The sequence below is a fragment of the Ahaetulla prasina genome, chromosome 6, assembly GCF_028640845.1.
Source record: "Ahaetulla prasina isolate Xishuangbanna chromosome 6, ASM2864084v1, whole genome shotgun sequence".
Classification (NCBI taxonomy): domain Eukaryota; kingdom Metazoa; phylum Chordata; class Lepidosauria; order Squamata; family Colubridae; genus Ahaetulla; species Ahaetulla prasina.
In genome coordinates this window covers 36,936,470-36,963,418 of record NC_080544.1, presented here as the reverse complement: position 1 = coordinate 36,963,418, position 26,949 = coordinate 36,936,470, and the positions used below count along the sequence as shown (strand labels likewise).

General features: G+C 37.9%; 1 protein-coding gene across 1 annotated transcript in view; it reads right to left on the bottom strand.

The window, feature by feature from the left end:
* The window catches only part of CFAP46 (cilia and flagella associated protein 46), a 105,939-nt gene extending 100,486 nt beyond the window's left edge, over window positions 1-5,453 (bottom strand). Inside the window, 5 exon segments of the mRNA XM_058188085.1 lie at window positions 1,867-2,031; window positions 2,815-2,879; window positions 4,004-4,135; window positions 4,226-4,350; window positions 5,405-5,453. Of these exon segments, the coding sequence (XP_058044068.1) occupies window positions 1,867-2,031; window positions 2,815-2,879; window positions 4,004-4,135; window positions 4,226-4,350; window positions 5,405-5,453 (536 nt within the window).
* Window positions 5,454-26,949: the final 21,496 nt, after the last annotated feature.

Below are 26,949 nucleotides of genomic sequence, written 5' to 3'. Positions count from 1 at the left end.
ATAAAATGTGCTTTTCTTTCATTTCCTCTTATTGAGAAATCTGCCCAATAGTCTGTATTTTTGTTAGGAGAAGAAGGATGCCCTCTCTGTCCACATATTATATTTACCCAAACTTTAAGACATAGAATTTTGCACTGTAGCCATTATGCAAATTTTGTATGTGTAGATGTAGAACTGAAGCTTACACAAGTAGCCCTCACAACTGTCCTGCTTAGTGGCCATTCAAGATTATGACAGTGTTAAAAAGTAACTTTACAACTGGTCCTCACAGCATCTCCATGGTCACGTAATTGAGATCCAGATGCTCTATAATTGGCAGGCATTTATGATAATAATGGCTTTGAAAGCCGGGTCAATGGAGAAGTAAAAGTGTGAATGGTGATCACGTGATTGCACACACTTAATATCCATGGATGACTTGTTTAAGGACCACGGCAGAAGTGAGGTCGTAAGTCCATTGTGGTCATATGAATTCTCAACTGCATTTGCTTAGCTATGGAGTTGCCAGTTCCAGTTGTGTTCATTAAGTAAGGACTACCAGAATTTTAGAGGTAATTTGATGAAGTGGAGTAGTATGTATTTGAGATGCCAAGATCCTCAAAACAGATGCACCGTATATAGCAGTGATGGCTAACCTTTTCTAGACTGAGTGCCCAAAGCGCAAGTGTGCCCAAACCCCCAAAATGCAATGTGTGTACGGCCCCCATGCATGCCCCCTGCATGTGCTCCCTGCCCGTGCATGCACGCATGCCCCCTGCACACTCCCCACACATGTGCATGCGGCCCATGCATGCGTCCTGCCCCCCACCTATGCATGGCAGAGACCCGAATACCAGCTGGCCAATGGGAGGCTGCGCGCATGTGCAGCAGAGTTGAACTGGGGCGACAACTTGTGTGCCCACAGAGAGGGGGATGTGTGCCACCTCTGGCACGCATGCCATAGGTTCGCCATCATGGGTATATATAGAGAATTATGCTTGTATTCCCCTGAACTGAAAATCATCCCTTATTAGAAAAAATTATCACAACAAAAAGGGTAGGTCCTTAAGTCTCCTATTAAGTTAATTTTAAACCATTTAGTGAGTCTATGACTTGCATAAATAGGTTTCATGAGGTTTTCCAAAAAAACATTAGATCAGCTTCCATAATCAATTAAAAGTTATTTTAAAATATCATAAAAACATCAATATTCTTTCTGTCAAGTGCCAGGGAAATCAGGAGATTCAGGTAGTTCAAATGAGTACAAAGATTTATTGCAAGTTTAAGTACTCAACAAGAATCTGACCAACTAAGGCAGGGGTGTCAAACTTGCGTCATCACAGCAGTGTCACGTGACGTATCGGGACTTTTTTCCCCTTTGCTAAACCGGGTGGGGGTGTGGCCAGTGCATGATGCATCCGGCCTGTGTTAACAATAGGATATTAAGTCTACATTTGAGCCAGCATCTCATTGACTAGAAATTCTTGGACAGCTTCTTGGGGTTTTTATGTTGCTATGTATTTTATATTTGAATTATCAGCCAAATTGAATAAGTTTTTTATTCTGATTTTATTGTATTGTATTTATGATTGTTATTTTTATCTGGCTGTAAACCGCCCTCAGTCCTTCGGGAGAAGGGCGGGATAGAAATTAAATTATTATTATTATTATTATTGTTGTTGTTGTTGTTGTTGTTGTTGTTATTATTATTATTATTATTATTATTATTATTATTATTATTATTATTATTATTATTATTATTATTTTCTTCCTATGGAGATATTGATAACCTAAGAAAAGCCAACATTAGTGCAACAACAACAAAAAATGTCATATTGATTTTACTGACATGGAATGATTCATTCCCCAAATAGGAACTCATCTTACATCATAAGTTCTGCTGTCCAATCTTTGTCTTCCTCGTCTGGATGATTCAATGCAGACACAATCTGAGAGAGACTCGGTATAAGAAAGTTGCGGGACCCGGGCTTTAAAAATGGTCTTATATTTTTCCAATAAATAACTGATGCATTATATATCAAAAAATAGTATCTGGAATAAAAAAAGATATTATTCATTATTCCCTAAGACTAGCTGGCCCCAAATGGAAATAGATAAGAAATGGGTCTAGGATATTCTCCTATCAAAACTTTCCACCATCAGGTTATTATATTGGGTTTTTTTATTCATGGATAACCTGAAGCCAAAATATAAGGGACTGGTCAAGGATTATTCTGAGATATTTTGGATGGCAGTTGTGTTTTATACTCTTTCCACAAAAAAGATATGTGTAACTCTTCATTTGCTATATGATGGCTTAGATGGAAAGTGCACACTTTGATCTATCTATACATACATACATACATTTTCTGATGCTTTGTTTAAACTAATTTGTATATCAGTGATTGCATGGCTTCTGTAGATGCCATACTTTAATAAATAAAGCCTAGCTATCTAATATAAGCAGTAACATATCATGGGAATGTGATTAAAAATCCAGCATTCAGTCTTGCCTAGGTCTTCTAAACTATTCTGGTTATTGCTCCAAGCCTTAGCATACAAAACAGATAACCGCATTAAAGCAAAGTACAGTTAAGTGACTAGTAGCTATTAAACCCCCTCTCTCTCTTACTGATGATGCTACTTAGGGAGGTAATGAAACACCTGCAACAAAACAACCATGCTCAGAGACCACCAAGAAGCCAACAAAAGGAGAATACTTTTCATGCTATGAAGGAAGTCTTTTTTAGTTAGCCAAGCACAATTGTTTTTAGCACATTATCAAATTAAGTGAGGGAGATGCTCTTTAAAAAGAAAGGAATGAAAAGATCTTACCTTATATCACTTAATGCAAAATCAATTGTTTTCAGCAAGTTTATATTGAATTTTTCAAATTGTTCCTAAAAGGAAAAGTATTTCACTTTGAAATAAAATAAAACCTGTATGATATATCGCTCTTCTAGTACCAACAAACCCCAAACTATTATTAATTCAAAAGTCACAACTTCTCCTACTTCAAATATATGTATAATTCCTTTTCTGTTTATAATATGATGTATACGAGTATAATATATTGTATGAGTTGGTAGGTAATAAAGTAAACTATTTAATTAATTAAATGGGGGCCACGTATAGATTACAGCAGAATGTCCATTACATCTGAATACAATCTTTGGATGTCTCTTCTATTACTTTATATGTGTGTAAATACTAAATACAGTTTTATATATGTGCAGAACCTGACAATACACAAAGCAGAAGTATGCTAAGTGTTTATAATAAATGCTATTAATACACTTAAGCTACCACAATCCCATTCAGAGTAGGGATTTGTGAAGTGTTTGTAAGACATACTTTGCAAAGTATGACAATCCAAGCACTAAAGTAAGTTTGTTCTTCCAGACTTTTGTGGCTCCTCCAAAGGCTGTCCACCGACGTGTGTGTGTGTGTGTGTTGTCCATGCACATACACTTTGCTTTATGGCCTTGAGGTCAGCCCTAACACTCTTTAAAAAGGCTTCTTTTTAAATGCTTTGCATAGTCCAAATTTTCAATAATCTAATAATGCAGAACCATGGGCATAATGATCTCAAAATAAACATTGTTGCTTCCAGATGTTATCATATAAATGATGTGAGAGATTTCTCAGGGATATAAAAAGCTGCAGAACAAAAAGCATAAATAAAATACTTTTATGAATATCCTTGATTTAATTTAAGAACCAAGCTATTGTATTTATCATAATCAGTACACCAGTGTTTCTCAACAGTAGTCACTTTTAAGATGCGTGGACTTCAACTACCAGAATTCTCCAGCCAGCATTACAATTATCATTGTCTTTAATTTCCTCTTCAAAAGAAGAGCCTCTAGATCAGGGCTGTCAAACTCGTGGCCTGCAGGCCGGATGCGTCACATGTTTAGCAAAGGGGAAAAAAGCCCCGATATATCACGTGACACTGCCGTGATGATGTGAGTTTGACAGCCCTGCTCTAGATTAACAATATCAAGAGCAGTTTTATACTCACCAAATTGTCAGTAGATACAGGAGTATATAACTGGCTCTGGCACAAATATGCTCTACCCAAGAATTGGTTAACAGGAGCTTTTCCTTTAAAATACATTTGTAGACAATCATGGCTTATTTCAGGAAGACCCATCTAAAAGTAAATGTATTTCATTTTTTAAATAAGATCTACACAACATTAAAAAATGGCATACTATCCCCAGGAAAATGAATGCGCTGTTACCTGATATGCTTGTTCTGCGCATAAGACATATAAGTCAAAAGAGAAACTCTCCAAGGAATCAAGCGCAGATTTTCCATCATGTGCTGATTTGATCAACTTGTAAGTACTTTTCAAAGCATCAACATCTTTAAAAAAATTAAATTAGATGAAAAGTATTTTTTTTAGCATTTAGTTATATTGATAATGAAAATAATTTTGAGTAAGGGTAATTAGAAGTTTGAGGAATAAGCCTGAGAGATAGTTGTGCTTCGCCTTGATGTCATGCTTTGAGCCACAGAAGCAACATTATGGTTTTTATTAAAAAAACAGTGATGAGTTTTTCTTCATTAATCTTCATTTCAAAGATTTCTTCTAGTAGCCTTCTAGGCAAGCCAGAGGATACCCAAACGCCACACAAAACACAGTAACAACAAGAACATTTGCTCTTTAGCTGTTGCCAAGCAACTTTGAAGGGATACTTACTCAAAGCATCATCAAAGAAAATCACTCTTTGAAGCTTTTACATAGCCTTAATCCATTTACTCAATTCAACTGATTTTCAAGATTTGTACCACATATTGATGCATAAACTAAAACTATCAGCTGCTGGACCTAAAAACTACACTGAACTAAAATGTGATTGGCAAGTAACTGATTTAATTGTGTCATGCAAACAGAGACATATAGCATTATGCTTCATTAGTGCCTTGCCTAATCAAAAACCTGCTGTAGACATTGATCTATCTCAAAGAGAATTTGTATGACCAATGCATAGACTGGAAATAATTACTGGAAACAAACCTAACCTTTTTTGTCAGGTAGAAATGGGATTAAATGAGTTTACCAAGAATGTTGACAGTTGGAAACAACGCTTTGCATGCAAGAAAACTAAAAAATAGTTTGTATATTCATTATGTAAATAGATATTCACTTGTCTATGACAAGCCATCAGCATCTTAACTTGTTAAATATTATCCTCCACCTCCCCATATATCATAAATTTATATGGTGCAAAACACTATTAACTTGGACTGAGCTTATATAATGAAAGTCCACCTCAGCTAAGAACAAATAAGTACCTGAATCTTACTTCTTTATAAACATGCTTTTGATTATAGGAAAACAATCATTTTTTAAAATGTCTGGAAGAAAACTAACAGTCTACACAATAAATACTAAGAATTTTTAAAAACCATTTACTTTGTTGTTTCTCAGCATCTGACAGCTGCTGCCTAATTAATATTTCCATGGCTTTTCAGGTATTTTTTCAGACTTTGTTCAGAATCTGCTGGGGAAAAAAAGAATCCAGGATGAAAAGCAAAATAATATTTTAGGTTCTTTTATCAGGAAACTTTCAGCCATTTTGCAAGATTATTTGGTATTCAATAGTTGCATTAATTGTATGGCTGGCTGTATTTTTGATATAGTTCCAATACAAAAGAATATTTATGTGTATAGCTCAGAATTGAACTGTGGAGTTTTTGGTGCTCTCTGAGCTTAGTTTTTTTCTTGCAGATGTTTCATTACCCCAATTAAATAACATCCTCAGTGCAAGTGAGTTGACATTTTCTCCCTGCCTATATACAGTCAGTGTTACACACTCACTTGCACTGAAGATGTTACTTAGTTGGGTAATGAAGCATCTGCAAGAACAGTAAGTTCCTTGATATTTATTTATTTGTTCCTTAATTATTAGGGGGCCGGTTTAGCTCAGGCTGGTAAGGCCTGTTATTAACACAAAGCCTGCAATTACTGCAGGTTCGAGCCCGGCCCAAGGTTGACTCAGCCTTCCATCCTTTATAAGGTAGGTAAAATGAGGACCCAGATTGTTGGGGGGGCAATAAGTTGACTTTGTAAAAATATACAACTAGAATGAGACTATTGCCTTATACATTGTAAGCCGCCCTGAGTCTTCGGAGAAGGGCGGGGTATAAATGTAAACAAAACAAAAAAACTTAGGATATTATCTTCCGCTTAACTGTTTGCCTGATGTTAATCTCTACTTACTGGGTATTGACTATTGGTGAGAAGGTCTTTTTGTTTCCTCCTTAGCTTTTTATTATCTGTTTTGAATGCTGTGTAAAATCTGGTTTAGGTCTGCCAATTGTTGGCTGCTAACCATGTTAACAGGATGAGAATATATGGATATTTGTTGCTTGTGTCCTTACGATTTATACTGATATTGTTTCCTGATTGCTTATTTGTACCCTATGGACTATCATTAAGTGTTGTAAGTGTTGTACCTTGATGAAGGTATCTTTTCTTTTATGTACACTGAGAGCACCAAGACAAATTCCTTGTGTGTCCAATCACACTTGGCCAATATTATTCTATTCTATTCTATTCTATTCTATTCTATTCTATTCTATTCTATTCTATTCTATTCTATTCTATTCGAAATACGCCATCCAGTGGCAAATCTATAACAAATTTTTACAACGTATGACTCATACCATCAAGCATTCAGGTTTGTTACTTGGACCTTATTTGAGGAGCAGGTAGAGGGGTGTGTGTGTGTGTGTCCGCGCGTGCATGTGCAGCTACCCCCATAGGCACATACAGACGTTACCTACTGGGATTGCTCCCAAACGGCGCCGCATCAGCTCTGCTGCCGCTCCCTCGGCGTCTTCTTCAGGCCTGCCCGCCCTCGACGAGCAATCCAGCACCGTCTCCACTCGCTCCTGCGCCGGTACTAAGCAGACCTCCCTCCCCTTCGCTTCCGAGGCGCTCCGGGACCGGCTCTCCGCTAAGCCTGGAGCAACTTCAAGCGCCGCGCGCCGCCGCGTCCCTCGGTCTCTTAGCAACGCATCGCTTGCTAAGCGATGCATTCGGTCCGCTCACTTCCCTACGGGATCCTTGAGAAGTCAGAATTCCTTCCCAAGCGAACGCTTCCCCGACCCCCCCCCCTTCCCCGAGACGTCAGTAACTGCAAAAATTCTGCTTGTCCCTTTAAGCTGTTGCTTAAAATACCCGGGAAAGCTGAGAGTAAATTGAATTGAGACAAAAAAATTAGAAGCAATTTTTTTGGTGGGTGGGTTTGGAGTTGAACTTGTTCCCAAGAAAAAAACCCAAAAACTTTCTACTATTGTCCTCACCCCATTCCTAAAAGGAGCATAAGGGGCGTGCATAAGCGCACAAACGTGCCTACCGTTCCTGTCCTATTGTTTTTCTTTTCTTCTTCATATATATATATATATATGAAGTTATACCTCCATATATATATATACTTATACCTCCTAATTTTTACTCATATATATGTTTATATACTATATAATCTTTTTATATGATGTTGTGACAAAATAAATAAAATAAAAATAAAAAAATAAATTTTAGTAGCAGTCCGATCTATTCGTGGCACACTGGGGGCCCTGTGAAAATGACTTAGGAAAGCTCTAAGCCAGTATTTCTCAACCTCAACAACTTTAAGTTGTGTGAACTTCAAATCCCATAATTCCCTAGCCAGCCTGTTTTTGAAGTTCGGAAGTATTGATCTAGTCCAGGCAGGGGTGGCGGGTGGGTGGGGGGAACGATGGCCCTTTTATGACTTGTGGACTTCGTCCCAGAATTCCATGGCTGGTTCAGGAATTCTGGGAGTTGACGTTCACAAGTCGTAAAGGGGCCATCGTTCCCCACCACTGCTCTAGTCTAAGGAATCTATTCAGTGTCAATATTGTGTCTGAGAGAATGAGAAACAAATAAAGATTTGTTTTAGAATTGTTAAACCATTTTTATATCGTTATTTCAGGCTGGAATTTTGCTAAGGGAAAGAGAATGGTTTACAAGAACCTTACTCATTGCAGATGGACAGTATATAGTCCAATGTTAGCATTACTGGATGGTGTAGTCTTCTACTAAAGTATCTCTTACAATCTTTTGCATAAACTTACTTGGTCTAAAATTGAAGCAGATTATTGGCTCAAAGACTCTTGAGCTCTCCTTCATGGACAGAGGCACTGTTGCACTGGAGTATTCCTATTGTGTAGTGCAGTTTCTCTTGGGAGATAGGGCGGTATATAAATACGATTAAATAAATAAATAAATAAAATAAATTTATGCCAGGATCAGGATAGCCCTCTTATTAGGTCCATAAAACAGACAATCTTAATTTTTGTATTAAATGAGGCTTGTGTTTTACATGCATATTTATAACCCAACAAATATTACAAAAAATAAAATAAGTCTAATGTTCTACTCTCCAGAGAATGACAATATGGCCACCTTGACCATTGGCATATGGCCATAATTAAGAAGAGATTTCGCTTTTAGGTTGCTTGATATCTGAAACTTTTTTGAAGAATGAGAGTAATACGTTGTCTCAAATATTGCTTTATAACAGAAGCAGATTCCTTTTATGCAAGGGCTTTTTACATAAGAATTAATTCCATTAAAAATGAGAATGATAAATTGATATGTTCATGGTTAATCCACTAGTGACTTATAGTAATGCTACTCAGTTATCACTGAAATGGTATGCCTGCCCTCATTATTATTATTTTGGCACAGTAGTTAGAGAACCAGGAAAAAAGCCAAATTCGTTAGTTGGGAAATGAACAGTAGGATAGTGAAATCCTACATCAAAGATTATCCATTTGGATAACTATAGTAATAGAGAGAGGAAAAAAAGAAAAGAGAGACTTTAATCTTAAATTTTGTTGTATCAGTCAATCATAGAGCCATTGCTTGATATGTCTTTTTTTTAATGCTGCAGCAGTATGCAGGTTTCTTTTACAACAAAAAATAAATCTTGAAGCATAGTTGATCAACAAGGATCCTATACAGTAAATACAGTATATTCAGCTTTCAAGAGCTGTTTGTTAACACAGTTGGCGATGATAACTTCGTATGGGATGTGTTGTGAACCCAGCCCCAGTAGGTAGTAGGAAACTTAGTCAGTGTAAAAACAAACAAATTTTATTCGAACAGCTGAGAATTACTTCATTCTCAGTGTAGTTCAACTAAATTAAAGCAAATTCCTCCCAACACAAATTCCTCAGTCCTATCACCAACCTTGGTCCAATTAGGCAAACTGCCAAAGTCCTTTCTTGGCAAAAGTTCAGAAGACACTGATACAAAATAGATGCAAGAAGACCAAGCTATCAACGTTGTTTTCTGGCAAAGCCCAAATACCGTTGCTGGTCTTTTATGGGAGGGGCCAATCATCTCTTGGCCCTACTCCCGAGTTGTCCTCTTTGCTTGAGCTGCTCTTGCCTTCTGGCAGCTCTTCTCATGCGTGCATTAGGAACAGGCTCCTTCTGTTCCTCTGTCTCACTACTATCAGTCTCTGGAGGCTCTGGAGTCCGCACCTCCCTCCCCGATGGCCCTGGCCCCACCTCAGCCTCCGACGCAGAGCCCTTATCTGGCCCTTCCCCAGCCTCCAGGACTGGCCCATACTCTTCCTCAACCTCATTGCTGTCTGACTTCGTTGCCAGCTCCGCAGGCTGTTGGTGGACCACAACAGGGTGAGAGAATCATGCAGATGGTAATCTGCATTGACATGCATCCTTGCCTTCCATCCTTTATGATAAAATTATTAGAGGTGAAAGGCACTGCTACCAGCAACTATGGCTTGGGGCTATAGTTCCTTGTAATTGTCCCAAACATCAGTTTCTTCTCTATCAGTAGAATCAACTGCTTATGAATGGTTATCCTTTGATATGGAAAGCTTTAATATAGCTGATCTCTTCTCGGTATACTTACCCAAGCATGTTTTAGTGAAGGAAAATATTTCACAGATGAACAGTACCAAATGAAAACTTTGTCAGAGATAAATGGGATATTGGCCAACTCTACTGCCAGTGTTTAATTCCATCATTCAAAGAGAATGCAAACAGAAATGTATGTGTGCAGTGTTGCAGAAACAACCACCCTTTTCTAAAGTTTAAGAAGGTAACCCCTCATTAGAAATAAAATTCCCCCAAGAATGAGAAGAAATCCTCTGTAAGAATAAAAGAAAAATTCTGCTGCCTCTCCTGAATCCCTTATTGCTGCTTATTGCTGGTGGCAGAGGCTAGCCATATCCCATTTTCACACACACCACCAGCCCAAACACTGGCGCCACCCATGAAAGATCTGAATTCCGAACGGTGGGGAACTCAGTTCAGTGTCAGCAGCGACAGCAAGTGGAGTGAAAATGGGAAGGTCCCAGCCACTGCTGCCATTCTGCACTCTGCCTGCTTGCTCTCCCACCCAGCTCTCCCTCCGGCCGCCCACATCAAGTTGTCCCTGTGGCGACTTGGCCATGCTGAGTTGTTCTGCGATGACTTGGGGGCTGTGAGTTGACAGAGGCAACTTGGTGGTGCCAAGCTGGCCATGGCGAGTTGTCTTAGACCCCCTGAAAGTAACAGCCACTGGCAAGCGAAATGTTTTCTAGCCTGGTGCATTAACTATTAGACCAAGCTGCCTCTTCACTTATGTCAACCCTTCAGTTAGATTTAGTGTACATTAAATCAGATGCAAGCAAATTAATTAATTTCTAGGTTGACCAGTCAACTGGTCCACCAATCCATTTACAGAAGAAAAGATAGCCGGAGAAGCTGGGATTTCAGTCTTCTTCACAGCTAAAAGAAAATTGAGAAGCAGGAGTACAGACCAAATGGAATAGGAACTGGGAGAACTTTTTTCAACCAGAAGTTTGTGAAACAAAAGACATCATTTCAGGTTGCTTCCCCCATTTTCACCAAGGCACTACATGTTGCCTATAGGCAGGACGTAAGCAGTTTAAGTGAGAAAACACATTTTCAGAATGGAGACCTTAAAGATGTCCTCAGCAGCAAGTGGATGGTCAAATAACAGATGGTAGTATACAAGCATGTCAGCTGGGAATGATTAGTAAAAGATTTAGAGGTTGATTTGGCAGCTCTTCGTCTATCATAATAAATGCTTTCAGGTACACTTCTTGAAATCTAGAGAGCTTCTTCTCTGACTCTGTAGATAGCTTTAGCCACCACCAGGCAGCAGAAGATGCAGAAAACAATGTTTATATTACCAACTTTTCAGTAGTAAAGAGTTATATATAAATAATGAAGTAGAACTCTTAAGATATACCGATATCCTGTAGCTCAGCCTTTATCATTTTCAGTTTGTGGACACAAGTTGTACTGATTTTGCTTCATCCAAAGACAGAGGTTAATAAGAATTAGAATAAGCATCTTGCTAAAATACTTTAGCCATTCTCTTCTCTTTGAATTTATGACAACAAATATAGATAGAGAAAACTCTCTTGCTGTGCTGTCATTTAATGTTTGCCTGGATTTGGTAGCCTATGCATGATAGTTATTATATTTTGACTCCTGGACTATACTGTGATATTGCTGTCTATGAACAGGGAATTTCTGCTCAAATGAACTGTTCAATTTGGCATGAGGCAGCTTCTTCTCTATTTCATTTGTGTTGTAGTTCAATTAGGGACACCCCTGTTAAAGAATAAATAAGCAAGTGGTTTAATTGCTGCTGAATTGACTGTTTACATGGCTGTAATTTACTGCAGAGAAAAATATATTGATCTTTTTGTGAATAACTGTAAGTTTGGAAAGAAATATCAAGTGTAATTTATGTTGATTCTGACTGCTGTAAGCATTGTATGCTTAGATGTTTTTAGAGGGAAAAAAAGCATGTAATGTATTGTACATAAATTCATCCATGTAAGTGTTCGTGGTAAAAAAATGTTAAATCAATAATATCACTTGAAACAAATTACCCTGCTTTTAGGTAGCCTGCTATGCAGTAACCCAGGAGACAGAGAACATTCTTGGTCTGTTTATTTAAGAGAGATGTTTCTAATCCTCTCCAAAAGCTAAATAGTATTATCATTTAAAAATATTTGCAGATCCCTCGCATTTTGGACATAAACTGTTTCAACTCCTACCCTCAAAATGACGCTATAGAGCACTGCACACCAGAACAACTAGACACAAGAACAGTTTTTCCCCGAAGGCCATCACTCTGCTAAACAAATAATTCCATCAACACTGTCAGACTATTTACTGAATCTGCACTACTATTAATCGTCTCATAGTTCCCATCACCAATCTCTTTCCACTTATGACTGTATGACTATAACTTGTTGCTGGCAATCCTTATGATTTATATTGATATATTGACCATCAATTGTGTTGTAAATGTTGTACCTTGATGAACGTATCTTTTCTTTTCTTTTATGTATACTGAGAGCATATGCACCAAGACAAATTCCTTGTGTGTCCAATCACACTTGGCCAATAAAATTCTATTCTATTCTATTCTATTCTATTCTATTCTATTCTATTCTATTCTATTCTATTCTATTCTATTCTATTCAATGGGCTTTTCTGAAGTATTCTCTACCCACAAGTAGAAAAAAGACAGTGAGGACACTGGCCAGCTTGAATGGGACAACTTGCTGCAGTCAACTCACTGCGGCCAACACGTCAGAGCCAACTTGCCACAGCCAACTCAGCATGGCCAATTCGCTGCAGAACATCTCGCTGCTGGACAATTTAATAATTCAATTTAATTATTTAAAATAAATAAAAAATATTTTAATTTTTGTCATTCACATTTCATTCTGTCCCTCCTTTTGCCCCCTTTCTTTAATGATTCTATTCCACCATTTCTTTGATATTAGTATAGTTCTTGTCCTGCAGTGAGTTGTCCTGTGGCAAGTTGGATATGGTGAGTTGGCCATGGCAAATTATTATAGACACATGGCCAATTGCTTGGACATTGTTGGCAACTCACCAAGAAGAAACGCTATCAGCTGGATACTTCAGCTAACTAGAATAGAATAGAATAGAATAGAACAGAACAGAACAGAACAGAACAGAATAGAATAGAATTTTTTTTATTGGTCAAGTGTGATTGGACATACAAGGAATTTGTCTTGGTGCATATGCTCTCAATGTAAATAAAAGAAAAGATCGAGGTAGGCAACTCAAGTTGTCCTTCTGATAGTTCTTGGTGGATTGAAATCACAGGTATCCACAGCTTCCACAATGATTGAAAAAATGCACTTGCACAGTGATCATACAGCTAACTCCAAACTTACACTCTTGTGGTTCAATATTTGACAGTTCTGTTACTAAAACTATTGTTAATGTTGAAATTAATCCAGTATATTGTGTGAGAGTGATCAGTAAGTACAGCAATGCATGCTGTTGCTGGAGATCCATCACCTGTATTGGCGTGATCTTTGAACAGACCTTTGACACTTGATATCTATCATCTGGAAGAAAAAAAAATCTCAAGAAGAAGCCCAAAAGAATAAACATGACTTTGTATAGCAAATGAATTAGCAGCAATGCCTTTATTTCAGCCCAAGATTTTCTATACTTCTATATTTTATCAAATAATCTAATTCAATTGTTACATTGAATGGGGAGAGGCTATTAAGAGTTTCCTGTGTTTGTTTTATGGATAGCAGACATTCTAAACAGCTTTGTTTATACAAAACAATCATGTTCATTCACTCAGAATGTCAACTGAGTTTTAGCAGAAGTTATGGAAACACACACTTGAAAGAATTCACCAGCACCAGTAAATGATAGAGGAGCTTAAAAACTTGATATGAATTACTCAAGAAAATTGTATTTTATGCTTTAAGGAGCTATATGCACGATGTTTTAGAAATGTATTTAATTCTTTACAGGTTTCATTTTTTGTTCTATTTCTTGATTGACCAAATGGGAAGCAGAAGAGCAATATATTTCTTCAAGGGAAGCATGAATTTTAGTCAATAGGTAACTTCAGCAAGGGAAATTACAATTAGTGGTAGGGATGATGAATAGGATAATCAGAAATTCTAGATATAATGGGAAGGCTTTAATGTCTTCAGATATATTGAGAGTTGGATGAAAATGTTTGTCATTAAGCAGAAAACCAGAAAGTAACAAAGCAACAGTTTGTACATTTCTTTGGTCTATTTAGAGTGTTGCCCTCTCAGAAATGACTCTAAGTTGTCTATAATTAAAATAACAAAACATTGAACAAAGTCTGTTGAAGGAACCCAACAATAAAAACATCATAAAGGTAGTCCTCAATTTATGACCACAATTGAACCCCAATTGTTAAGTGAGAAATTTATTAAGTAAGTTTTGCCCATTTTACAACTTTCCTGGCCACATTTGTTAAGTGAATCACTGCAGTTGTTAAATTAGTAATATGGTTATTAAGTGAATCTGGTTTCCCCATTGGCTTTACTTGTCAGAAGGCCAGAAAATGGGATCACATGACTCCAGGATACTGCAACTGTCATAAATGTAAGTCAATTGTCAAACATCCTAATGTAAATCACGTGACCATGGAGATGTTACAATAGACATACGTGTGAAAAATGCTCATAAAGTCACTTTTTCTGTGTCGTTGTAACTTTGAATGATCACTATATGAACTGTTGTAACCTGTACTGGACAGGATCAGAAAGCCTCCTGAGGAAAACCATTTTATTTTTAAGGTTTTAAATATTGTGGATGTATATCACAGACATTTTGCTATTGCTTAAGAGTATATAATATAGCGTGACTATTGTTTCAACTTCATTCAAGATGTTCCACCATTGGCTCAACTTTTGTCATTGTTAAGCTTAATAACAAGCATTACTGTACTGGGTCATAAGTATGACAAATACCAACAGCCTGAAAGCTACCATGTTTCCCGAAAAGAAAATCGGGTCTTATTTTCCTTTGACCCCCGAAAAGCCAGCTAGGATTTTTTTTCAGGGGATGGAGTCTTATTTCCCCCCCATGAACTGGTATGAGGCGGGGGGAAGGGGCGAGTGGCCCCTTGTGCCAGCTTCCCGAAGGGTCACAGCAGGCCATCCCACCATTCACGAAACAGCTGATTCGTGGGTGTCATTCAGGCCACCGTATCCAGCAAGCGTGGAGTTGGAGGCCAAGAAACACACCCCCACATGCCTCACACCCTCTTAACCTAATGGTGATGATCACAGCAGGCAATTCCATCCATGGAACAGTTGCCTCATGGGTGCCGCTCTGGCCACTGCCTCCAGCAAGCACGGCCGTTTTTGCCATTGATTGCAGCCACAAAAGCAGCAGGAAGCCAAGTGATGCACCCCACACACTGCACGCCGGCCTTCCAAAGGGTACTGTAGCAGCAGCTATCCACATTTTTTTTACCATTATTTCATCCTGACCCACATGGCCCAGTATGATGTTAAAAGTTAACCTTCAGAAATGTTACCATAGCTGCAGAGGTCTCCTTGTGCAATGCTCTGCTGCCGCAGCTTCGGAACAAACCTCTGACTTCCCTGCACAGGATTGCAAGACTGGAGGCTCCGAAGCCATGGAGGGAGCGTTTTTGGATGTGCAGGGCTCCTCTTTGAAACAAAGATCTGTAGGTGGGGGGGGCAGATTTTCCTGCACATCGTCCTTTCTTCCGCTATGGAAAAATTTCAGTAATATTAACTTTTAATACCGTACCGGGCCACATGGGTCGTGATAAAATAACGTTAAAAGAATTGTGGATAAACCCTGCTATAGTACCCTTTGGAAGGCCAACATGAGGCGCGAGGTGTGTGGGGCGCATGGGGCTGCTTCAGAAGTGGCTGCACCCAAGGAGTGCTTTTGGGAGAGACGGAAAAGATCAACTTTGCCTTGCCCCTTGCCCCTTGCCTTCAGCCCCTCTTTGGCTCTCCAAGGGTATCTCCTAGAAGCAAGCTCTGATGGAGCTCAACCAGAGAAGTGGCCTGCAGGCTTTCAGGAGCAAAGTTGAGGCTGAGAGGAGCCGGGGCAGTGTACTGTACTCCTTTTCCTGCCTGGCCATGCTTGCTGGAGGTGGAGGCCTGAGCGGCACCCACAAGGCAACTGTTCCATGGACGGAATTGCCTGCTGTGACTGTCACCGTTAGGTAAGGAGGGTGGGAGGCATGTGGGGTGCATTGCTTGGCCTCTGGCTTCTGTTGCAGCTGCAATTGGCTGCAAAAGCTGCCACACTTACTGGAGACAGCGGCCGAAGAGGCTCAGCTGATCTGGGCCCTGATTAAGGGGCCGAGCAGTCCTGAGGTGACTGGGGAATGGAAGGGCTACGTCCTGTGCTGACCAAGCCCACCCACTTCAATAGGGCTTAATTTGGGGGTAGGGCTTATATTAGGCCTACTCCCCCCAAAAATCAGACTAGGCCTTACTTTTTGAATAGGTCGTATTTTCGGAGAAATACGATATTTAAGATAAAATGTTGGTTTATATCAGTGAGGTAAATAGATTACATATTCTGTATGTGATGATTTATTTCCTGATGACTCACAGCTGAACAGCTGAATAATCCCAGCAGAAAAATACTAAGTTTGAAGTGCTGGGTACATTCTAACCACAGTGACTAGATTTCTCTGTGTTATTTGTGCATGTTATACATCCTCAGATAATTAATATATAGACAATATATGGTTTCAGGAAGTTGACCAACTTATTACTTCTCCTTAGGTAACAACTTTTCATTTCCCCACCTCCTGTTGAATAACTATATTCTGTAGAGATATAAAATAGAACAATGAGCTTTGACCATAATTTTCTTTTTTCATACAGCTGCAATAATATAACATATTTCGTCTTTTATTTGAAAAATATGTATATCCTAATACAGTATAATTACTTCTGGACATTCCCTATTAAAATGTTAATAATACAGTGAGATAAATCACTGGATTTATCTAAGATGTCGATGTTCAGACTCCAGAGGATGATAGAGGACAGGAAGGCCTGGAGGAACGTTGTCCATGGGGTCGCGATGGGTCGGACACGACTTCACAACTAACAAAAACAAATCACCTCCTACACAGGAGGTGATTTATCTCACTGTATTATTAACATTGCCTGTCCAGATTATTTAATTACAGAGTGTTGGCATGATTAAATTATTTTACTTATTTGAATTTATTCGCCAGCCCTTCTCCAGTGAACTTTTAACAATTAACATAACATTCAAATTACTTGTTAAATTTATTTGTATTGATTATAAATTTGTTGCAAAATAGAGTTGGTGGGAATTAGGTGGTATCCCAATTGAATAAAAGAAAATATTCAATGTAAATACTTTATTTGACAGAAAAGTAGACTGCACGACTACGGGCCTTTTTATCGCATATGTTACATTGTAATTTGTATTATGTATTATGCTTTATTTATAATGAAGTTTAGGTTAGGGAGCTATTATAAATATGACTTAACCAATACTTTTGTTCAATAGTTTAGCAATCTATGAACACTCAAAGCAAAGAAAATGTAGAATCTATATTGGAAAGAAAGAACATTTTAAAAACATTGTTTCAATCAATTTCAAGATTGATGGATTCCATAGTTTTGCAACTTAACAGTAACATTCTAAAGCACTGATGGCGAACCTTTTAGCCATCAAGTGCCCAAACTGCGCGCGCGCATGCCCAAACTGAAAGGTGAGAACGTGCACATGTGCAGGCATGCAAGCATGCATGTGCGGACATGCACAGTAGAGACCCAAAGACCAGCTAGCCGGCAGTAGGCAGGGCATCCCAACACCGGCAGTGCAGCAAGAGGTCAGATTTTTTTCTTTCATGAGCTTCTGTTTCTTTGTTTGCAGGGAAACAGAAGCTCACAAAAGAAATGCCATAGAGATCTGACCTGGGGCGACAGTGCGTGTGCCAGCAGAGAAGGCTCTGCATGCCACCGGTTCACCATCACGGTCCTAAAGGCTGACTGAAACAAATCACACTCACCAAATAAATCATGCATTGCTTCTCTGTTAATGTTAGCTTGTGGAATGTCTTAAGTGATTAAAAGTAACTCTTAGTTCTCTGGTAATTAGTAGCTAAAGACTATTAAATAAAATAAGTTGTGTATAAATACAACACACTAAGCCTCTGAAAAGCTTCTCAGAGGGATCCAACCAGGGAGAGAGAGTTCACATATGAGCTCCCCAATCCGCAGCAATTGAGAATAGGAAAGAGAAAGGGAGAGGAGGGTCCAGGACTATTTCTTCCCTGCTGTTCCCAAGAAAAAGGCCTAGGCTCCTCCTTGGTTACTCAAAGTATCTTTTCTCCTCTCTTATGGGTGCAACTGCTAATGGAGTCTTCTGAAGGAAGAAAGCAGACCCTAATAGATTTCTGGCCTGAAACTGGGAAGCTGATGAGCAGCAAGTTACTTGATGCAGCTCCCATGACTAAAGAGTTTGACTTAACATAGGTAGATACTGAGGGGGTGGGAGTGTTCTCAATGTATAACTCCTCTTTTGTGGGGAAACTTGTGGAGGCTCCTTTCATGTCCCTAGCTGGAGCTGGAGGGAAGGATGGGAGCTCACCCTGTCCCATGGCAGCATTCTCGAATGTGAGCTTGCTGCTTGTCAACCCCGCATCCTAACCACGTGAGTCACTGTGCTCCTATGGCTTTTAGTTAAGAATATATTTCAAAAATTGCACTCTTCCACTGGGGAGAAATTCTTTTATGCCAAGGGATATTTTTAAATAGGATCCATCAGAAGAAACGGATGCACCATCCATGTACATGAGTCTATAAAACCTAGAAATTTATGTCTATGAAAGAGGTCTATTATTTACAAAATTTTAAAATTTTATTCAGTGGAGCTTATATAAGAATATTTGTTTTATTGCATCTGTAACCAATCATTGGTAATTATAATTAATCAATGGCTGCTGTGTTCCAAAAGAAGGAAGGTATTGAATTACCACTATATTATGAATATTATGAAAAAAAAAGACCTACACAAATCATATGCCTTGTGCTTATTCAGGTCCCTCAAGTTTTCCTTGACGAAGTTAAGTTAAATAATCTTAATGCACCTAAAAATACAGTATTGCACGTCAACATCATCTGTCACTCAAAAATCAGACAAATATCCCTTGATTGAATAAAGGGGGAAATATAATGATGCAATCAAATGTGCTATCATGGCATTTCTTATGTAGGTTGAAGAAAATCAAGATGATTCAATAGGCATATATATCATGTTTAAGAAATATATATATATATATATATATAAAAATCAATGTAAGTTGGCCAGAGCATGGAAATGAATAAATAGAACTTAAACTTCAAAGAAAATATAATTAACTAGTAATGTCCATTTAGAGGAGAAGAACTGTATATTGCTGAATATGGTTATAGCAGATATGGAAGAAAATATGAAGGACACTGATTTCCAGGAGTTGGTGGACTCCTCTCATGATCAAACATGGCCCCAACTTATTTGGCACCTGTATTTATACATTTCTTTTATCTATTCTAAAGTAAGATTTTTAATCACGTATTGGTTGCCCTGCTACTCTGAGGAGCTTCATATATCTCAGATGTCTTTGTGGGCAAAGACTATGTTATGTGCTACAGATTTTCAGGTATCTAGGATTATGTAGGGATGTCAATGACTAAAGGCAGGTTTAGACCTCTGGGAGACGAGAGAATAGCCATCTTGCTCAAACCATAGCCAGCACCTTCAAAAGGACACTGGGCTGTCATGCTTCCTTTTCTAATAACTTCTGGGATTTGTTTGTTAACTGCTTTTTGGCGATTAGGAACGTTTGGATCGGCAAGTTTTAAGACACCAGGTGAATTTCCTTCAATCCTTAACTGAAATTTTTAGTACTTGCTCCTTCTATGTATTAGAATGATACTAAAGAATCTCTTGAAAAGGGCAGATGCCATCCTAAAAAGTGTTGCTTTGTTTTGTTTGCCATTTCATAATGCTTGTCATCCAATATAGTCTGCAGTTTAAGATTCTGCCTTGTTCTAGTAAATCCTGGTTTAAAGAAACTACAGTTCTTGGTTGAGGCACAATGATAACAATGTTGTCAATTTAAAGCAGGCCATGACTGCTTCCAGTGTTCCCTTAACAATTCAATCCCATAATACTGTATCATCTAAAATATAATTTAAAAATATTAGATTATGGATACATAATCTAGGCTTAGAAATTTCTTTATATTAAAAAAGAAACTGGAAGGTTTTTGAAAAGTCTTCAATTATAATAACACAGCATTTAAAAGAACCTATCTACATTTCCATTATATATTTTATAATCCCTTTATTCACACATGGAAATGGCAAGGAAGCCTTACACTACTGAATTTAGATATTAAAAACATGGCATCTGCATAATAGTTTGGTGAAAGAAAATGTTTCCTTTCCCCCATTTTTTATCCTCCTCACATTCTGGTTACAAAGATTATGGTTGATTTGTTTTGCTAATTATTGACTTACAATAGATTGTAATCAAGTTTTTATTTTTTTTAAATTAATTTTTATTACATGTTTTCCTTTACATAACTGTAGTACATAATCAACAGACTGTGTCATTTTTATATGCTTCGGATCAACATTCCATACGATATATACATTATATACATTATATACATTCAATATCTAATTCTCAATAGCCTTAGGTATATTTCCAATTTTTATTTCTATTATCTTTCCAACAATCAAGTTTTTATATTAACTTTACTTGGTGTTTATTTCAGGACTTTTTCTGAACTTATTTTAAAGAGGTCACTTTGATGTAGTCATAGATATTAGAGGTAATAGGTAGGCTATCAAATCTATGGTTGAAAAATCAAGATGACAGCTGGTGGCAGCAGATGTTTTGATATCTCTTTGCTTAGCATAGGGTATGCTTATTTGGAGGTCATCCTCTGTTTCTCAACTATAACGATTTCCAACTGTGTGGACTTCAAATCTCATAATTCCACAAGAGCATGGTTAATGATCAGAATTACTGGGATTTTAAGTCCACACTCTTGGAAGTTGTCACAGTTGAGAAACACTGTTCTATCAAGGAGTTTGGCCATGTTATTGGTTCTTGTTTAACATGTACTATATTCTGTTGACCTTATTCTTTTTCAACGGCAGAATCAGTAGCTAGCATTATTTTATGAGTATTCATTGATATTTAGAACATATTACAGTAATTTGTCTATGGATATTCTCAGTCATCCAGGTCCAAGTCCCCCTTGAGTCAAGATTGACTCCTAGTTACTTCATGAACACGATTATGAAGCTCATCTTTTTGGGGGTAGGATCTAGGGAATGTACACAGTCCTTCAGATAACAAGGAAAAAATCATCTTGAGTCTTGAAGAGAATATCAGCACCTTAAATTGTGCTTTAAAATTAATTACTGTAATGTCCCAAAGGTGCTTTTTTCAAAAGGCAACTGGACTTTCTGGTTTTTCTTTGAAGACATTTCACTTCTCATCCAAGAAGCTTCTTCAACATTTTCAGAGCTGAAGAAACTTCTTGGATGAGAAGCAAAACGTCTTCAAACAAAACCAGAAAGTGCAGTTGCCTCTTGAAAAAAAGCACCTTTGGGACATTACAGTAATTAATTTTAAAGCACAATTTAAGGTGCTGATGTTCTCTTCAAGACTCAAGATGATTTTTTCCTTGTTATCTGAAGGACTGTGTACATTCCCTAGATCCTACCCCCCAAAAAATGAGCTTCATAATCATGTTCATGAAGTAACTAGGAGTCAGTCTTGACTCAAGGGGGACTTGGAAAGCCTGTTGTGTGATCATTCCTGTTTGACAATAATTCTGTAAATTATCTTTGGGTCAGTCATTTTCTCTTACTCCAATTTACCATGGATTTACCAATCTATTATGAAGGTTGTTGTTGTAGTGAAAAAGTCAGGAGAGCATCACAGATACTTTTTCAACTATATCCAATTTGATTGCTTCAAGCTCAAAAGATTCTTCAAAGCACCAGACCCATATCTCTCTCTAACACATATCCAAGATACAAAACTGAATCATATAAACATAAACGTGCAGGTTCTATGTCTATTATATTATTATACATTCTACATAATACTATACAATATCAGTCCCCAATCTTGACAGCTTGGCAACCCAGCAGGGGGTGGAGAAAGGAACTGGGGCACATGCACCCCCTCGAAAAGAACTTCTGGTTTCAGCTACTGAACTTCCGGTTTCAGGCAGCTACTCCAGGTTTCTGGCACGCATGAGCACACAATGATCAGCTGGCCCGCATGCATGCTCATGCAGGAAAACGGAAGATCAGCTCTTCTAGTTTCCAGCAGTGCCACATGCAAAAAGGCCAGCTGATTGTCACGCACACATGCGCGCCAAAAACCCGGAAGAGGAACGGGCGACGCCGCATGTGCCAGGTGACATGGCTCCATATGCCACTTCGGGCACACATGCCATAGGTTCGCTATCACGGCTCTATACTATGTTCTATTATTATACTATACTGTATATTATTTCTATGCTATGTTATACTAAGTCTATTAGTAGCATACTATTATACTACTTTTACTAATATTCAACAGTTTTACTCTTGCAGATTTTAGTCTACCTTTAAATCTCTCTCTCTCTCTGTGTGTGTGTGTGTGTGTGTGTGTGTGTGTGTGTTTTCAATTGTTTTTTCTTTATTAATGTGCAGCAAATAAAATCCTGGCACTTTCCCAGCATTATGCCTGGATTCAATATACCTATTCTTATTTTTTTCCAGACCTTTCAGTATTTGTGAAGAAAAAAACAAAAGAAAAAGTTTAGATGTTTTTCTAGGACTTATTTTGTTTGTCTGTTTTGTCTCCTCAGCTGTTTCAAGGTTGCAGCCTTTATAAACAATTCTGCTGTATTGACACTTGGAAGAAACTTTAATTAGGGGATGAAAAAAACAGTCCAGATGCCTGCTCTTCCACAGGGAGATTCTCTTATAAGCCTCCTTGAGCTCTTAAAGAAAAGGTATAATATAAATGCAGTTGTTGTTGGTGGTGATAGAATAGAATATAATAGAACTTTTTATTGGCCAAGTGTGTTTGGACACACAAGGAATTTGTCTTGAGGCATATGCTCTCAGTGTACATAAAAGAAAAGATATCTTCATCAAGGTACAACACTTACAACACTTAATGATAGTCATAGGGTACAAATTTAAAACTTAATGATACAACATTTAATGATAGTCATAGATTACAATTAAGCAATCAGGAAACAATCAGTTACAGTATAAATTGTAAGGATATAAGCAACAAAGTTACAGTCATAAGTGGAAGGAGATGGGTGATGGGAACGATGAGAAGATTAATAGTAGCACAGATTTAGTAAATAGTTTGACAGCGTTGGGGGAATTACCGTATATACTCGAGTATAAGCCGAGTTTTTCAGCATGTTTTTTGTGCTGAAAAACGTCCCCTCGGCTTATACTCGAGTATATACGGCTTATACTCGAGTTTTTTTTTTCTTCTTTTTTTCACATTATACCGGATGGTGCAAACTTGGCGGGCTTTTGCATTAGCGCGGGGAAGCCCTGCCGGTGCAGTGAGAGGGCGGGGCGGGGGAGCCGCCAGCCTTCTCGGCTGAGGGGGGGAGGCTTTCCCTGACCGGTAGCTGCCTCATTTCCCTCCCTCGGCTTATACTCGAGTCCCCAGTTTACCCCAGTTTTTTGGGGTAAAATTGGGGACCTCGGCTTATACTCGGATCAGCTTATATTCGAGTATATACGGTATGTGATAATGATGATATGGATGCTAGCAATAGTTTCATTGTTTGATTTGCTTTTTTAGAATATTCTCTCTCCCCCTGATATTTACGACATGTTACTGAATAATCATTATTGTCCTGTATAAAATAATGTAACATGTTTTTTTTTATGACTATATATATGTCAATCAAGGACATCATTTTGTGAGGACATCTTGAAACAATTTAAAAATAATGTATTAAGGAAACAAAATGAATAAATACATCCTATGTATCAACAAATGAACACATTTAGAAAGTAGTTTTTGTTAGCTAGTTATAACCTAGTAACTGAAGGAACTTTGGACATAATTGAGGGAAAAGTAAATGGTGATTGTCAAGTGACAAATATTACCAAAACATGGTACATCAATCCTTATCTTAATAGCAATCTCAACGCTATTAAGATTTATTCCTGAATGTATATTTCAAGATACTTCCATACCTTCAAACAATACCTCCAAAATCTGTAGAGCCTACCAGATGTCCTGAAAGGACAACAGTTGTATCAGACAACCTTAAACTTTTTAAGGATTAGTTTCTTAATTGTTTTTAATGGATGTTGATACATTATTTTTTTTCCTGACTAAAACATCAAGAAAAAAGTATTTTATACCGTAGCTATATAATTTGCACTTCATAATTCAAAAATCTGTGTCTGTGAATTTAATTTCAAAGAATCTACAGTACATTTTTTCACTGAGAACAAATGAAAAATATTATGAAAGATGGCCTAAAATAATAATGTAACATCAAACACCTATTAACAGGTGTAAAATACAGATTTGCAATAGCAGACTTTATGATTAGCTGGCATCCATTTCATTCCATGCCATTTTGCTTCTAGTTGGGCATTATGCTCAAAGAAAGCTAATAATTCCATACTATGACACTTTGCCTAGAGGAAAACTAGGACTTGTTCATCTGTCAGAAAATACAAGTTTATATATTCTATTTCTGGAAGAGATAATTGAAATTACATTGGACAAGTACAGGGGAGACAGGCATTGTTTGTCTTTAGATGCAATTAAGATTTGCTAGTGAAATACATAGCTAAGAACATACAAGTGGTGGAATGTCAAAATATGTTTTATTCCTCCTTTGCAGTGGTGGGATTCAAATTTTTTTACTACCGGTTCTGTGGGCATGGCTTGATGGGCGTGGCATGACAAGGATACTGTAAAATCTTCATTCCCTCCCCACTCCAGGTGAAGGTTACTGCAAAATCCCCATTTCCTCCCAATCAGCTGGGACTTTGGAGGCAGAGAATGGAAGAGGGCGGGGCCAGTCAGAGGTGGTATTTACCAGTTCTCTAAACTACTCAAAATTTCTGCTATCGGTTCTCCGGAACTGGTCAGAACCTGCTGAATACCACCTCTGATACTTTGGCTTCCTGTCTTAACATGATTTGTTTCATTAGCTTGTTTAATAATTTGCTTCCTTAAGAGAGAAACCAAATTTTACTTTTTTGTAGGTTTTAGTGAACTGAGCACACCTTGGTTCATAATCATTTTATTTTATTTCTCTTCAAATTCAAGTGAAATTTGTAGGGAGATAAGATTACTAACATTCCTCTAAATTACATGTCATGGGTTGCTGCAGTGCATGGGTACCCGACAGGGAATGAAATTGCAATAACATCATATAACATATATCATTGACACAATTTGTATTTTTGTGATTATGCTATGCTACTGGTTCCTATTTGTTTGTTTGTTTGTTTATTTATTTATTTAGAAAATTTATTTATTTATTTATTTATTTATTTATTTATTTATTTATTTATTTAAAAGACTTATATAAGGCTGCTCACTCACTCTCAGTGACTTTGGGAATCTTACAAACAATAAAAAAAGAATATAAAAGAATAAAAAGCAATACCCCACCACCACCCAGTGGTAGCATACAATCAAATGAGTCACTTGATGGGCTCCATCCTATTTTCAGTTCCCCAGGCTCCTTGGCAGAAACAGGTCTTCAGAATGTAAAATTGGGGGCTAGTCTAATCTCTGATGGGATGATATTCCAAAGGGAGGGAGCCACCATGGAGAAGGCCCTTCTTCTGGATTGCACCAGGTGTACCTCCTTAGGGAATGGGGTCCATAACATTAATTGCCTCCCTGCTCTGGTGGGTTGGGTAGATATAACCAGGAAGAGATGGTCCCTCAAATAACACAGTCCCAAACCATGAAGGGCTTTAAGGGTAACAATGAGCACCTTATATTGCACCTGGAAGCAAATCAGCAGCCAATGCAGTTCCCATGGGATAGATGACATACGTGCAGACCAGGATCTGTACAAAGCCATGCGGGCCGCTAAATTTTGAACCAATTGGAATTTCTGGATGCTATCAAGGGCAGCCTCATGTTGCAATAGTCAAGATGGGCGGTGACTAGGGCATGAGTGACTGTGAGCAGAGATTGTTGGTCCAGCAAAAGGTGTAATTGGTGAACAACCTGCAGTTCTTATGGATATCTAGGTTTTCTTGGCTATTCTTTATTATAACTTTTAATGCAAGAGAGGAAACTAATTCCCTTGTGGAAATGACAGCAGTTTTCCTAAAAATTATGAGGTACTAGAATCTGGACAACTTGGAGTACCAGAAGATTTTGTTCTGCTTTTGGTTGTTTTGTTCTTTCAGCCCAGAGGTAACATCATCATCATCATCATCATCATCATCATCATCATAGTAATAATAATGTTTTAATTTGTATACCGCCCTTCTCCCGAAGGACTCATGTTCATTTCTCAATAAATGGCTTCCATGAAGCTTGAAATACAAATAATCCAATTAGGTAAAAAGACTGAACTAGCAAGTAGGATCTAAAATCAAGATGACTAAACTAATATGATCAGGAGGCTGGAGGCTAAAACATATAAAGAATGGTTGCTGGAATTGGGCATCTCTAGTTTAATGAAAAGAAGGAGTAGGGGTGACATGATAGCAGTGCTCCAATATCTCATGACAATTTCCTGACAGTTAGAATAATTAATTAGTGGAACAAATTGCCTCCAGAAGTTGTGAATGCTCCAACACTGGAAGTTTTTAAGAAGATAGTGTCTGAAATGGTATAGGTTTTCCTGCCTGAACAGGGGGTTGGACTAGAAGATTTCTAAGGTCCCTTCCAACTTTATTATTCTGTATTTCTTTGTGTATTACAGGCTACCCAAAAACTCCACATGTTCTATAGTGTTTTTGATGTGAGGATTGCTGAAAGTGTGAGCCACACCTTATCTTTCAAAATATTGCTGATATTCAATTCAACTATCTACAAATATTAACAAAGGCT